Raw genomic sequence first — 15,762 nt, forward strand, 5'->3', positions numbered from 1 at the left:
GAGGAAATTATGCATGAAGCCATACAAAGAACATGCTTGTCTCAAAAAAGCTTGATGACATGGAGAGAGGCAGAGCAGCACAAAGCAAAGCAATACTGTATAATATATTAGTTTATTTTGTGATATGAAAGGCTATACTGAGAATGGACACGCAGCACTGAGCACTACATAATATTCAAAGAATGCATACCACAAAATACTTAAGACACCTGTTCCTTCCTTGACATAGACCAATCAGGTGAATCCAGGAAAATATTTTTGATGCATTTACTAGTGTGGGTTAAAAACGAGTGCAAAAGTACCAAGTATGAAATAAGTATAGGAGGCAATTGACAAACATTTATTGCTACATAAGGGATAATTGCAAATCATTTAAAAATACTGTGATTAAGAAAGTGTGACATTCAAAGTCCGATGACTTATTCCCATGATGAAGAATTAAGAAGGCCTGTCTTCTCTCCCAGTTTCATAGATAGTTCTCCTTTACAATCCAATCAGGACTGTTGACTTTCAGCTTGCTTCTCCATTGGCTCCACTGCACATTTGGATGTCTGTGTTGTGAGCTCTGGCTCAGTCCCGTCCTGGTTCCAGCCTGGGCCCATATTCAGTGTATCAGAGTAGGAAAGCTGATATAGGATCAGGTCTGCCCTTTGTATAAAAGCTTATTAATCTAAAAGGCCAAACTGATCCTAGATCAGCACTCCTTTTCTGAGACGCTTTATTAATATGGGCCCTGGTTCTGAGTTCAGTATTAGAGCTGGGCAGACTGAACTGTGGTCAGGTGACAACATAGAGAATGATAGAAGCCTCTAGTGGCCAAAAGGCCATTTTAGCATGAGCAGCGCTATTGAGGACTTCCACCATTTTAATGTAGTCAACAGGGTGGGACTTCCAACTTCGTTGGCTGATCCCTCTTGGTGACCCTGTTGGAGTCATGTGCAACAGGATCATCAGGAGGGATCAGCCAATCCTGAAGAAGAACATTGAATACTTCAAAATGGAGATAGTCTCAATGCCCATGCTGTCACAGACGACCATAATGGCATTGATACAATGATGAGGCCTCTTTACATCTCTATGGGTGACAAGACTTACACAGCACCCTCCCATCCAGTGGATGGCAGCCATGGTCGTTTGGCTCTGGGGAGAGCTGGGTACTGCAGACCTGAATATAGGGTGAATAAAATAGAAAAAGCTGTGAGATCCAGATGCCACAGCCAAAGTTTCCTCTGTGAAAAATAAAGTTATTATATTCTGTTCTAACATTATTATATTTTAGATGTTTGAACTGTGATTGTGAAGGGCCCAATCCCCAGTAATTATTGTGCTGATTGAGATCGGCACACAAATATAGCAAACACCCATAGTACGCTATCATATTTAGAGCATTTCTCTTGTTCCTGAACTGTACCTCACATCGATAGCAGTCCTCGTGAAAGGAGCGTCCCAGGCACTCCACAGTGTAGCTGTCTATGCCATCCTCTCTTGGAATGATCAGCTGCTGGCAGGCACTAAACTGGGTAGCGTATTTCCTTCACCACACAAATCAGAGCGAGCACAGTGTTTCATCATTGTGAATTAATTATCAAATATTTTCAATTACAACAACATCAAGCCCATTTAGTAGCTCTCATTATCAAGTGATCCTGGTATATGAGTGTGTAAGAACTTGGAACTTGTGTGTACCTGTAGTAATCCTGGAGGCAATACACTTCCCCAACCTCTCCCTGAGCTCTGCTCTCCAACTGGTTGGCTGCATGTTGCACAGATAAAGCAAGGTGGGTGGTAAGCTCTTTCCAGTGCACGGATTACCTGGTCTTTGATAACTTCCCCACACGCCCGACAAAGTTCCAAACTGGCCTGAAGGAAAGAAAGTAGTTTATCATTGTTTATTGTCTTCATCATCATAAAGACGTAGGATCTTAGTTTGAGCCAGTTTGTTACAGCAGGAGGGAAAATCAAGTCAGAAATTTCAGAAGACCGTAACCTTAATTATAATCACCATATTTACTTCACAAACAGTAAATATACTAGTTGACATGTACTGTACTGACACTCACTCAGCAGTAGTTTGGAAAGGGTATGGAGACTAGACACGCAGCGACCAAGACCCTGCTGCTGATGGAGATCACACATACTGACTCAAGGTAGTTGGTGAATGGGTGGGGGAGCTGGACAATAATAGGCTAATGGAAACGGCGCAGGTCCTAATCCAGGCACTTGTCATCTCCCGTCTGGATTACTGCAACTCCCTGTTGGCGGGGCTCCCTGCCTGTGACATTAAACCCCTACAACTCATCCAGAACGACGCAGCCCGTCTGGTGTTCAACCTTCCCAAGTTCTCTCACGTCACCCCGCTCCTCCGCACACTCCACTGGCTTCCAGTTGAAGCTCGCATCTGCTACAAGACCATGGTGCTTGCCTACGGAGCTGTGAGGGGAACGGCACCTCCGTACCTTCAGGCTCTGATCAGGCCCTACACCCAAACAAGGGCACTGCGTTCATCCACCTCTGGCCTGCTGGCCCCCCTACCTCTGCGGAAGCACAGTTCCCACTCAGCCCAGTCAAAACTGTTCGCTGCTCTGGCACCCCAATAGTGGAACAAGCTCCCTCACGACGCCAGGACAGCGGAGTCAATCACCACCTTCCGGAGACACCTGAAACCCCACCTCTTTAAGGAATACCTGGGATAGGATAAAGTAATCCTTCTAACCCCCCCCCTAAAAGATTTAGATGCACTAATGTAAAGTGGTTGTTCCACTGGATATCATAAGGTGAATGCATCAATTTGTAAGTCGCTCTGGATAAGAGCGTCTGCTAAATGACTTAAATGTAAATGTAAATATCATACGAAATGGATGATAGACATTCACAAATGAATACATACCATAACATATCAAACTAATTGGAGTGTCCTGGATTTACATTTACTATGTTACGTCTACACCTGAGTCCAGGTTGTCATACCTGGTAGCAGTCCTTCAGAGTGGTATTCCTGCCTTGTTATAGTACAGTTTACCAGCCAGAGGGATATGGCACAGTCTGCACTGGAAGTAACTGGCATGGTATGTCCTGTTCAGAGCCTCGATGGCAGTTTCACTCAGGGCCACAGGCTTACGGCAGAAGCCACACATCTCTACAAAGCACACATTCACATATCAAGCAGGGTTCAAGTTACACATTTACGTTTAGGTGTGCTCCAAGTCGATATCGCTGGCAATTTAACAGATGCTAAATGTATGCCATTTACAATCTGCTACTGTAAATGTAATATATTATTATTATATTTTAATTCTTATGCGGTGTACCCGATTTGTTATGAGGGTGCCCAGCCCCTCTCACCCCCCTAGCTCCCCTGTAATTCGACCTCTGATATCATAACTGTGAAATGTGAAAAGTGCCAGGCCCGGGTGACATTTCTAAAAGTTACCAGACACAGTTTCACTCTTCACCTTACCCTTGGTCTCTACCGTCACTAGCTGCTCCTCTGGACTGCCCTGGATACGCTGAGACGGTTACTTCTGTTCCCCCCCACTAGATGGTGTGCTTTGGTCCAGCTGTCTATCCACTGCAGCGCTCTGTGGGTAAAAAAAGGGGATAAAGTCAAAGATTCTTCACTTGCGTGACTAATCATTTAGTTTTAGCACACAGACACGGTATTCTTAAACCTTCCTCAACAGTGCCATTTTTCAAGTAATATAAATACACCATTTTCTCTCTATTTTCTCAGTTTCAAAATTAGATAAAAAATGTTGGTGTCCAAACCTTCTGGATGGAGAGGGAATAGGGCTACAGTTCATGGTAATGGAGAAAGGGGCCCCAGTCTTGCACACTGTGAGTGTTCTTTGCAAAAATACATCAAATCCCCAGTGCCGCTCTGTTCAGGCATCTTATTGGCCTGTGTTTTCATTGTTTCGACTGAGAGATCGAAAACACAGAACACAACAATGGGGCGACAGGGAGGTTCATGTTTTTCTTCTAAGTAAAGGGAGGCGGTGCCAGGCGATGTTTGAGAAAGGCTCGAAAAATTACCAGACTCCAGCCACCCGAGACATGGACTCTTCTCCATGCTCCCGTCCAGCAGGTGGTTATGGTGCATCATGGCTCAGACCAACAGTCTCCGAAACAGCTTCTATCTCCTGGACATAAGACTGTTAAATTGCAAAAAATTACTGCTCTCCCTCTCCCACAGACTATCCACACTGACTCTGTGCCCATCCACTGGTCTCTAACCACTCAGACGCACATACCTTCCCTGTCACTCTTACTCACATACACACACTCACATACACCCTCACTCACACACTCATTACTGACGCCACACACTTACAACCCCCACCCCCAATAAGCATTTCTCTACGGCTGGCCATGCTTTCCACCTGGCTACCCCAACCCCGGCCAACAGCTCTGCACCCAAGCCCCCCCCCCCGCTTCTCCTTCACCCAAATCTAGACAGCTGATGTTCTGAAAGAGCTGCAAAATCTGGATCCCTACAAATCAGCTGGGCTAGACAATCATGGACCCTCTCTTCCTAAAATTATCCGCAGCCGTTGTTGCAACCTCTATTACTAGTCTGTTCAACCTCTCTTTCGTATCGTATGAGATCCCTAAAGATTGGAAAGCGGCCGTGGTCGTTCCCCTCTTCAAAGGGGGAGACACTCTAGACCCAAACTGTTACAGACCTATATCTATCCTACCCTGCCTTTCTAAAGTCTTCGAAAGCCAAGTGAACAAACAGATCACTGACGATTTCGAATCCCACCCTACCTTCTCCCCTATGCAATCTGGTTTCCGAGCTGGTCACGGGTGCACCTCAGCCACGCTCAAGGTACTAAACGATATCATAACCGCCATCGATAAAAGACATTACTGTGCATCCGTCTTCATCGACCTGGCCAAGGCTTTCGACTCTGTCAATCACCGTATTCTTATTGGCAGACTCAACAGCCTTGGTTTCTCTAATGACTGCCTCGCCTGGTTCACCAACTACTTCTCTGATAGAGTTCAGTGTGTCAAATCGGAGGGCCTGTTGTCCGGACCTCTGGAAGTCTCTATGGGGTGCCACAGGGTTCAATTCTCAGGCCGACTCTTTTCTCTGTATATATCAATGATGTCGCTCTTGCTGCGGGGGATTCTTTGATCCACCACTACGCAGATGACACCATTCTGTATACTTCTGGCCCTTCCTTGGACACTGTGTTTACAAACCTCCAAACGAGCTTCAATGCCATACAACACTCCTTCCGTGGCCTCCAACTGCTCTTAAATGCTATTAAAACGAGCCCGCCCGACTAGCATCACGGAGTCAATCACCAGCCCGCCCGACTAGCATCACTACTCTGGACGGTTCTGACTTAGAATATGTGGACAACTACAAATACCTAGGTGTCTGGTTAGACTGTACACTCTCCTTCCAGACTCACATTAAGCATCTCCAATCCAAAGTTAAATCTAGAATCGGCTTCCTATTTCGCAACAAAGCCTCCTTCACTCATGCTGCCAAACATACCCTCGTAAAACTGACTATCCAACCGATCCTTGACTTCGGCGATGTCATTTACAAATTAGCCTCCAACACTCTCGTCAGCAAATTGGATGCAGTCTATCACAGTGCCATCCGTTTTGTCACCAAAGCCCCATATACTACCCACCACTGTGACCTGTATGCTCTCGTTGGCTGGTCCTCACTACATATTCATCGCCAGACCCACTGGCTCCAGGTCATCTATAAGTCTTTGCTAGGTATAGCTCTGCCTTATCTCAGCTCACTGGTCACCATAGCAACACCCACCCATAGCACGCGCTCCAGCAGGTATATTTCGCTGGTCATCCCCAAAGCCAACACCTACTTTGGCTGCCTTTCCTTCCAGTTCTATCCTGCCAATGACTGGAACGAATTGCAAAAATCACTGATGTTGGAGACGAATATCTCCCTCACTAACTTTAAGCATCAGCTGTCAGAGCAGCTTACCGATCGATGCAGCTGTACACAGCCCATCTGTAAATAGCTCATCCAACCAACTACCTACCTCATCCCCATGTTTGTTTTTGTTTTTCTGCTCTTTTGCACACCAGTATTTCTACTTGCACATCCTCATCTGCACATCTATCACTCCAGTGTAAACTGCTAAATTGTAATTACTTCGCTACTATGGCCTATTTATTTCCTTACCTCCTTACTTCATTTGCACACACTGTATACAGATTTTTTGATTGTGTTATTGACTGTACGTTTGTTTATCCCATGTGTAACTCTGTGTTGTTGTTTTTGTTGCACTGCTTTGCTTTATCTTGGCCAGGTTGCAGTTGTAAATGAGAACTTGTTCTCAACTGGCCTACCTGGTTAAATAAAGGTGAAAAAAAAACAATGAAAAAAAAAAATTTGTCTTTTTTTTTTGAATGGCAATAACATAGCCTTGTCCCAGATCTGTTTGTGAAGTCTTGCCAGCTGCTATGGTCGTTGTAATGTCATGGCTACCAATAGCATGGGATGTAGAGCCAGTCTTACCAGTTGGTCAGACACTGTGGTCTGTCTGAGGACACAGGTTGGAGGAGGGGAGCAGTAGGGGGCTCCTGCATGAGTGGAGGAGGTAGGAGAGGTGTAGGATCCTCAGTCAGCTCAGCATCCACAGATACGGGTGGAGAAGGCAGGAGAGGTGTAGGATCCTCAGTCAGCTCAGCATCCACAGACACGGGTGGAGAAGGCAGGAGAGGTGTAGGATCCTCAGTCAGCTCAGCATCCACAGATACGGGTGGAGAAGGCAGGAGAGGTGTAGGATCCTCAGTCAGCTCAGCATCCACAGACACAGGAGGAGGGGGAGGAAGGAGATCTGTGTGGAAGAGGTTCAAGAGTTTTTTGTGGTTTTTGAGGTTCTCTGTATTGATATGAATGTTGCAGTAATCATCATCACAAACCTGTCTGTCAACATGTTCTTTATCCTGTTTGGGATAGGGGGCAGTATTTTCACGGCCGGATAAAAAACGTACCCAATTTTATCTGGTTATTACTCCTGCCCAGAAACTAGAATATGCATATAATTAGTAGATTTGGATAGAAAACACCCTAAAGTTTCTAAAACTGTTTGAATGGTGTCTGTGAGTATAACAGAACTCATATGGCAGGCCAAAACCTGTGAAGATTCTATATGGGAAGTGCCCTGTCTGACCATTTCTTGGCCTTCTGTAGCCTCTTTATCGAAAATACAGGATCTCTGCTGTAATGTGACATTTTCTAAGGCTTTCATTGGCTCTCAGAAGGCGTCAGAACGTGGAATGATAACTCTGCAGTCTCTGGGCAAAAAACAGTAGGGGTTTTGGAGAGTGGTACTTCTGAGAACAATGGCACTGGTGCGCGCGTGCATGTGACGACTCCATTTTCTTCTTTCAGTGTTTGAACGGATACAACGTCTCCCGGTTGGAATATTATCGCTATTTTACGAGAAAAATCTCATAAAAATGTATTTTAAACAGCATTTGACATGCTTCGAAGTACGGTAATGGAATATTTGAAATGTTTTGTCACGAAACGCGCCGGCGCGTCACCCTTCGGATAGTGATTTGAACGCACGAACAAAACGGAGGTATTTGGATATAACTATGGATTATTTGGAACCAAAGCAACATTGGGTGTTGAAGTAGAAGTCCTGGAAGTGCATTCTGATGAAGAACAGCAAAGGTAATCCAATTTTTCTTATAGTAAATCTGAGTTTGGTGAGTGCCAAACTTGGTGGGTGTCAAAATAGCTAGCCGTGATGGCCGGGCTATATACTCAGAATATTGCAAAATGTGCTTTCACCGAAAATCTATTTTAAAATCGGACACCGCGATTGCATAAAGGAGTTCTGTATCTATAATTCTTAAAATAATTGTTATGTTTTTTGTGAACGTTTATCGTGAGTAATTTAGTAAATTCACCGGAAGTTTGCGGTGGGTATGCTAGTTCTGAACGTCACATGCTAATGTAAAAAGCTGGTTTTTGATATAAATATGAACTTGATTGAACAAAACATGCAGGTATTGTATAACATAATGTCCTAGGAGTGTCATCTGATGAAGATCATCAAAGGTTAGTGCTGCATTTAACTGTGGTTTTGGTTTTTGTGACATTATATGCTAGCTTGAAAAATGGGTGTGTGATTATTTCTGTCTGGTTACTCTCCTGACATAATCTAATGTTTTGCTTTCGTTGTAAAGCCTTTTTGAAATCGGACAATGTGGTTAGATAAAGGAGAGTCTTGTCTTTAAAATGATGTAAAATAGTCATATGTTTGAAAAATTGAAGTTTTTGCATTTTTGAGGTATTTGTAATTCGCGCCACTCTATACCATTGGATATTGGTGAGGCGTTCCGCTAGCGGAACATCTGTCCCTAACAGGATTTATACAGTGTATGTATTTTGTTATCATTCATAACAATACAATTATATGTAAATGATAATATCTAGACTTCTTCACAGCAAAAAATACAGATTTTGTAATATATGTATTGACTACTCCTGGTTACCTTCAGGACCCTTGTCGGCTTCTGTCTCTGTCTGCTGCTCCTGTGTGTCTCCCAGACCCCGGCTGAGGTCAGGGGTCACCGGGCTGGCTGGAGTTCTGGGCTCCAAGTGTCTGGCCAGGGAAGGTGTGGAGCTCTGGACCCCTTCGTGTGTACTGCCCTGGGACTCAGATGGAGCCCTCTCCTGCCTGTGAATTGTGCCTTGCTATGTGCCACTGACACTGAGTTTACGAGTGCTGCTGTCCTCAGGGCCAACCCGCATGGCTGTATGTGGCATGTCGTTGGCGGTGGCGCTGTGCGTGCGTGTGTGTTGGTGCTGTGTGACTGTGGCTCTGTAAGGGGATGCCAGCGTAATAAAGAAGGAGGATACCATCCTCTTCTGTGGAGCAGCCGACGCCATGATGCTGAAACACACATAATGCAACAGACCGTCGTCAGGTACAACATGAAACACACTAAACAACATAGTATTTATTTGATTCAAATTCAATAAGCTGATTCAACTTCCCACTGTAAATAGCACGTGAGGGACAAGCTAAACATACAGTGGCCACTATTGAACACACTGAGGACTGATGCTGGTAAAAAAAACTAGAAATACAAAACATAGAACATAAACCAAAACCCGGAAAACATAACTAAAACACCCCTCTATAATACACATAACCCCCAAACCACATGAAACAAATATCCTCTGCCACGTCCTGACCAACCTACAAATTCAAATAACCCCTATACTGGTCAGGACGTGACAGTTTCACTCCCTCCTGCAGTACATAAATGTACGCAGACATAAAAGCATTTATAAAATATGTATACATACGGTATGCTGTACTTGTATGAAAAACATTGCCTGGCTACCAAAACTCCCTGCTCCGGCAAAATTCTACGCCCACGGACATTCGTTTATTTTCAATGAGTCTGGATCTGAGTACCTCCCTGACTATTTCTAGAACGCAAGCATATTCTGTTCTGATATAACTGCTCTGATTGGTCCCAGAAAACCGATGGGTTGGGCCAGAGCCAGCCCAGAACACATGGGTAAAGCGGCGTTTTGAAAATTCATCATTGGCTTTGATACACTGATTGGTTCGAGATGATCCAATCGCTGATTACTTTGTTTTGTACAACAACCCTTATTTTGACGTCACCACAAACGACTTCAATGATGGCAATCTGACTGAAGTATGTAGCGAGCATAGAGCAGAGGAATAATTCAGTTTGAGTCATCAGGCAATGAAAAACATACTCCAACAGTCGAAAATACACACACAAATGAGTACACACACGTTCACACACACACACACACACACACACACACACACACACACACACACACACACACACACACACACACACACACACACACACACACACACACACACACACAAGCACTAAGACTTGCATCCTCTCTGCTGCCAAACTACTTTGAAATGAGACCCCTAATAATAAGTGCAAATCAGTTTCTACTGTGTAATTGCATACCTGCTTGAAAAATGTGGATGTGAGCTCTATATTCCCCGTCTTTCTCTTTTCCTCTTTCCCTCTCTGTTTCAGCACTCCAGGTCTGCTCCTCTATTGTCACTCCTAAGCCGCCACTGAGAGGGCAAGCTTTGGCAGAAAGGACAGCTATCTACAGAAAGCCCCTCCTTTTCCTCCTGTACCACCCTCCCTCTCCCCCTCGCTCCCTCCCCCTTCCTCTCCCGCTCAATGACAACACCACTTCCCCAACCGTAAAAGGTGAACAGTTAATCACTAACAAAGTACAGTAAAAAGCATGACACATGCACACATAGTCATGCACAAACACATAGATTCACTCATGCATAGTCTTACACACTCACACACACATTAGTAATGTACACAGCACGTACAGTATCACACAGAGTAGACACACACACAGAAAAGACACCCTTCTTTCCTCCCACCTTATCTTATGATGTCCAGCAGGATGTAATTGTACCTGCCTTTCCAGCTCCCCTCTCTCTGTAGCTATCTTCTTCCCCTCTCTTTCTCTATCTCCCTCCTCTCTCTCTTTTTCTCTGCTTTCCCTTATTGTTCTGTCAGTTTTATTTCTCCTACCTCCCTCATCCAGTCTGCCCTCTCTTTTTTTCTTCCCCCTCATTTTTCTCTTTCCATCCCCCACTCTGCAAAAATGTTTTGTTGATTTCATGATGAATTCACGTTAGTTTACAACTCAACCAAATGTAAACATTTAAAAATGTAAAACAACACTGTATGCTCAGGGCTAAACAAAAATGATTCAAACCCCCTTCTCAATCAGTAATTGGACTAATAGGAGCAGTAAGGAGCAAACACATTACAGTGCAATGAATCATAGCAAAATTACTGGTTAAATAGTGGGGATAGAGAGAAAGAGAGAGAAAGACAGAGGGAGAAAGACAGGGAGAGAGAAAGAAAGAAAGAACGAAAGAAAGAGAGAGAACGATTGTGGGAAGACGGCTGGCAGAAAAAGAAAACAGAAGGTTGCGAGATGAAAAGATAGAGGTGGGCTTGAAAATGGAAGGGAGAAAAAGAGAGAGAAGGGAAATACCAGAGAGAAAAACCAGAGATGTGTGAACAGAGTTAGAGAGGAGTTAAACGGAGAGAGAGAGAGAGAGGAGCTGCCAGAAGGGGAGCTGGGTCAGGGGGTCTGTGTTGTTCCAGTGTCTGACAAATGGAATGCTACTCTGTGGAGATGTCACAGCTGCAGGAGGGCATACCCAGTTATGACATCAGCCCCTAAAATCTAGGCAGCTTCCCCCACAGCTTCCCTTCATCAAGAACCCAGATGCAGAAAGGGGGAAACTGACAACACAACTCTAATACTTCTGTAAGAAAAGAGATGGCCATTGTAGGAAAACAGCACATAATGTTACATCCCTTTGAAATAAATCGCCTTTTGGTTTATTCAGTACGAATAGGGTGACTCCAAGGGAAATACAAACAGGATGATGATGAACATTTCACAACAAGTGTGTTTGTAAAAGAACAGAAAAGGCATGTAGGCATGATTTGCATTTTAGAAACCATTTGTGTGGCCCTAGCCACATATAAAACCCTGTTCTCAACTTTAATCTGGTTTTATTTGCAACTATTTAAAACCCTAGACATAACACTGGCATCATAAACCAAATAATGGTCTAATTTCTCTCTTTTGTTTAGTTGATAAAGCATGATTCCTGTCTGTACTTCCTGTTTGACTGCAAGTCGCCCAGGACAAGAACATCTGCTAAATGACTAAAATGTAAATCTACTAGGATTGCGCAACTGGGTGTGCTGATGACTACTTTTTGAAGGGACAAGGTACACCCAGTAGAGACACCAGTTACCACACACCAGTTACCACACACCTCTCCCTCTCCAACCCTCTCCTTCTCATCATTCCCCCGTTTTACTTACCACTCAACCACTTCCTTACCACCTTCTATCTTTCACTGTATACTCACCCCTCTCAAATAATAGAAATGATCATCACAATTGTTATATTTTGAATAGTCAACTCAGGACATCTGGTTAAGCCAAATAGACTACAACTCCTAGCTACAGCTCAAATCTATACCATAAAGTTAGAGTGTTATATAAGCCACTTAGCCAGAGAACAAACTGTATATTTGTGGCTCTAGCTACCACATCCTTGTCACTGTGGTTATAGACTGGTTAATAATTCAAGAGAAGACAGAGGAAAGAAACAACAGATCAGTACCCTTGTGTAAGCAGGTTTAGGTCTCCCTTCACTGGTCCAAACCACACAGTGTCATAACAAGGTCATAAACAACAATTCATATTTTAATATTGCTATGATTTATGACATAAATGGTGTACATCTATGGGACAAAACAGTATCAAAGCTTAATATGTCTGCGTAAATGGGGACAGTATTGAATTTCAACATATCACTGAGTGAGACAGGCCAGTAGATGGCTGTATTTGAAGTACAAGTTATTTTTCTCTATCTGAGGTAGAGTGAAACAGGGACTGGTCTGTGTTGTGGTATTCTGCAGCCTGATAGACTCTCTGTGTGTCTCTGTCTGATGACATGGAGCACAGGCTTCTCCTTGGGGACATGTGCTGCTGCTGTGTGCTGCTGGAGTGCCGGGCAGATCTGCTGGGAATGTCTTCTTCTGCTTCCACCTAAAAAGCAATAGAACAACAGAGAATACTGTCATGAAGATACAGAAAACATTTTGGAATCAATGATTACCGTATGATCACAAAAGTCTGTGCCATAAAAGTGGAAGAATCTTTCCCGTTTTAGAGGTATTGTGTTTTCTCACCGTTCCCTAAAGGTCCTCGAAGCAGAAAAGAAAGAGAAAACGTAACCGATTTCAACTAAATTATTGATACATTCTATTACTGATGCTCATTCTAACATTTTTCTTGTAAGCAAAGCTTTATTAAGTCTTCTACGGCAAAGTTATGACAGACGAGAAGCTGCATGTATGTAATTACAGACAAGTCCCTGCAGAGAAAGAAAGAAGGTGAAAGAGAAAGAGAGGCAGAGAGAGAGAGAGAGAGAGAGAGACGGAGAGAGAGAGAGAGAGAGAGAGAGAGAGGGAGAGAGAGAGAGAGAGAGACGGAGAGAGAGAGAGAGAGAGAGAGAGAGAGAGAGAGATGGAGAGAGAGAGAGAGAGAGAGAGACGGAGAGAGAGAGAGAGAGAGAGGGAGAGAGAGAGAGAGAGAGAGACGGAGAGAGAGAGAGAGAGAGAGAGAGAGAGAGAGAGAGAGAGAGAGAGAGAGAGAGAGAGAGAAACAGAAAGTGAGCAAACACAGAGCAAGGGTGAGATGTGTACAGGCTGTGAAGCCACACTAACCTGGGGCAGGGCTCGGAGGAGGTCCTGAGAAGGCAACAGACAGACAAATTCCCCCAGGAAGGTGATGAGGATGTGGAGCATGTCGGTCCAGCGGCCCACCATCAGCATGAGCACCAGCAGGGCTCCCAGACGCAAAGCCACAGTCTGCAGCAAGGCCTCACTACCAGGGCGTCGATTCCGCTCCTCTGTGGAGGGCAATAGAGAAGACAATGAACAAACGTGACACTACTGGGGTGCTAGATAAATGTATACTGATCATGTACATTTGCACATCCACTGTATATCAACTGTATATTTGTAGAGCCACTGCTCAATCTCTTATAGCTCTATGCTCACTCTACCTATTTGTATATAATGTATGTAAACTTTGTGTAAACTCCTCTGTCTGTATTCTGTCTCTAATTGTTGTCTATCACTAGCAGCACCATATCACCAAGTAAAATTCAGGTATGTGTAAATGTACATGGCGAATAAAGGTGATTCTGTTCAGCAGGGCACACTGCAAAGTTTTGTGACTGAACATGAAAATCTGTGTTCTTATTGGACAAATTGAGGTAGTACTTGCCCCATTACACTCTGTTGTGAAATGTTTCCTCACTACTGAACACGAGCCTGATCTTTTAGAGGCTATCTACTTGTTGTGGTGCTACTTCTCTCAATTGATTGATTCAACTCATTCTTTGTGCTGCTAAGATTTTCATTGGAAATCAAGTCAATCTAAGTGATGCCTCACCTTGGACGTAAACCACCAACAGGGTGTAGCAGATGGTCAGTGGTGTCCAGAACCTCAGAGACTCCGCCTCGGACAGGAAGTGGTGGTGCACGGTGGCGAGGCCGGCCACGCCGGCCACGGCAAAGGCCAGGAGCACGGCTCTCTGCAGCGAGGGGAGCAGGGAGTGGCCGGAGTTCAGGAGGGTGATGCAGACCCCACAGTAGCGCTGGGAGCTGTGTAGGTGGTAGAGCCTGGAGACGTGGCCCCAGAGAAGGTGGCAGTGACCCGCCAGCAGCCAGCTGAGGCCAGCCGCCAGCAGGAGGCTGAGGGAGCGATGGGGAGCCCCCTCCTGGAGGAAGTGGAGACTGCAGCTCAGAGCACAGCCCAGAGAAAACTGGCACTGGACCAGCATGAGCTTGGTGCTGCCTGGGAGAACATCCTGGACAGACAGACAGACAGACAGACAGACAGACAGACAGACAGACACATTAACGCATGGATTAAGGAATACATTTATAGAACAATGAATGACAATGTCCCCCAAAACAAAAGACAAAAATAACACAGGTGTACCATATTTACAAAAGGAACCAAAAAACAATATAAAACACACTGTGTTGATGTGTGCGTGTTTGTGTGTGTCTGACCGGTCCTGCAGTGATCCAGGCAGCGACAGCCCTGAGGGAGAACTCCAGGACCACTAGGGAGGAGACCCGGGGGCCGACCAGAGACAGGAGGCCAGTCAGGAACCAAAACTGCAGCACACCACTCAACCCATGTCCCCCCAATGGCTTGTTCCCTGCTGCAGGCGAAGACTCTGACCTTTCCTTGTCTTTACTGTCCCCATTACATTCAGAACCACTGCCACAGGGGAGAGATTAAGTTAAGTGTACACCAATAACGTTGTACACATATGCACTATCACATACAACATGGCATTTGATGTAAGCATTCATGAACACAGGTTATTCATGAACACGGTAGAGGTTATTTATTGTTTTGAGACAAAATATATGAAAAAGCAACAGTATCTCACCTGATCGACTGAAGGAGTAGGTGAACTCTCATGAGATTATAGAACACTGAAATTCCACATGCACCAACCAGACCTGAGGAACACAAGCAGATTCGCACTCACACACACGCGCGCGTTACTATCGTCATCACCAATGAAGTTTCTGAACATGATCGTTTCATCATCACCACCATAATTCAAGGACTTAATATGAAACCGGTGCAATAACAAAGACGCGAACGGATAAATGCATAGCCGTATAGCGACTCACCTTGCAATACACAATCAAAAGGGTTGGAGTCGAATGGCAGCCACACCGGAATCCACGCTAGCCAGTTTGAGGGAGACATTGACATTTTTTCGTTTTTTTCTGACTGGCACGATCCGCGCAAGTATTTGTTAATCATCCAATGCTAGAAACTTCGATCCAAAATGTACAGTGATATTGTCATTGTTTAGAAACGCAGTGACCAAGTAGGAGGTATTAGTATTCTTTCCTCCGCAACACGACACTCTGCAGATGGTTTTCATGTTGCCTTCATTTTCACCGTATTGATCACTTGTGTTCTCTGCATGTTGAAGTTTCAAAGGTCGTATGATTGTGGTCTGACGTGTGGCCCCCTGTCTGAGGAGGCCTAGACGTTTCATGATCAAAAGGGGTTGCAAATGAATAAATGTCAGAGATAGGCTTAACAATTCAACAATTATCAAAAGCACTGTAT

At 44.5% G+C, this 15,762-nt stretch overlaps 1 protein-coding gene and 1 pseudogene across 1 annotated transcript; both read right to left on the reverse strand.

The window, feature by feature from the left end:
- Positions 1 to 94: 94 nt before the first annotated feature.
- Positions 95 to 10,116, reverse strand: LOC115150261 (filamin-binding LIM protein 1-like; annotated as a pseudogene).
- A 1,267-nt stretch (positions 10,117 to 11,383) lies between these two features.
- On the reverse strand, positions 11,384 to 15,607 carry LOC115150262 (transmembrane protein 82). Its single transcript, XM_029693371.1, has 6 exons — positions 15,312 to 15,607; positions 15,062 to 15,134; positions 14,673 to 14,886; positions 14,047 to 14,464; positions 13,314 to 13,498; positions 11,384 to 12,633 (listed from the first exon to the last, which is right to left on the reverse strand). Exons 1-6 carry the CDS (start codon positions 15,445 to 15,447, stop codon positions 12,442 to 12,444), a joined length of 1,218 nt encoding a protein of 405 aa, XP_029549231.1. The 5' UTR covers positions 15,448 to 15,607; the 3' UTR covers positions 11,384 to 12,441.
- Between the last annotated feature and the right edge of the window lie 155 nt (positions 15,608 to 15,762).

This window comes from Salmo trutta, chromosome 16 (genome assembly GCF_901001165.1).
Source record: "Salmo trutta chromosome 16, fSalTru1.1, whole genome shotgun sequence".
NCBI lineage: Eukaryota > Metazoa > Chordata > Actinopteri > Salmoniformes > Salmonidae > Salmo > Salmo trutta.

What these genes read in the sequence shown, in the direction of transcription:
- LOC115150262 (XM_029693371.1), bottom strand. Translation starts at nt 15,447, where the DNA reads ATGATTAACAAATACTTGCGCGGATCGTGCCAGTCAGAAAAAAACGAA. An exon ending in CTACTCCTTCAGTCGATCAG is followed by an intron (nt 14,887 to 15,061) that starts GTGAGATACTGT and finishes CCCCTGTGGCAG; the next exon opens with TGGTTCTGAATGTAATGGGG. An exon ending in TCCTCCGAGCCCTGCCCCAG is followed by an intron (nt 12,634 to 13,313) that starts GTTAGTGTGGCT and finishes ATTGCTTTTTAG; the next exon opens with GTGGAAGCAGAAGAAGACAT.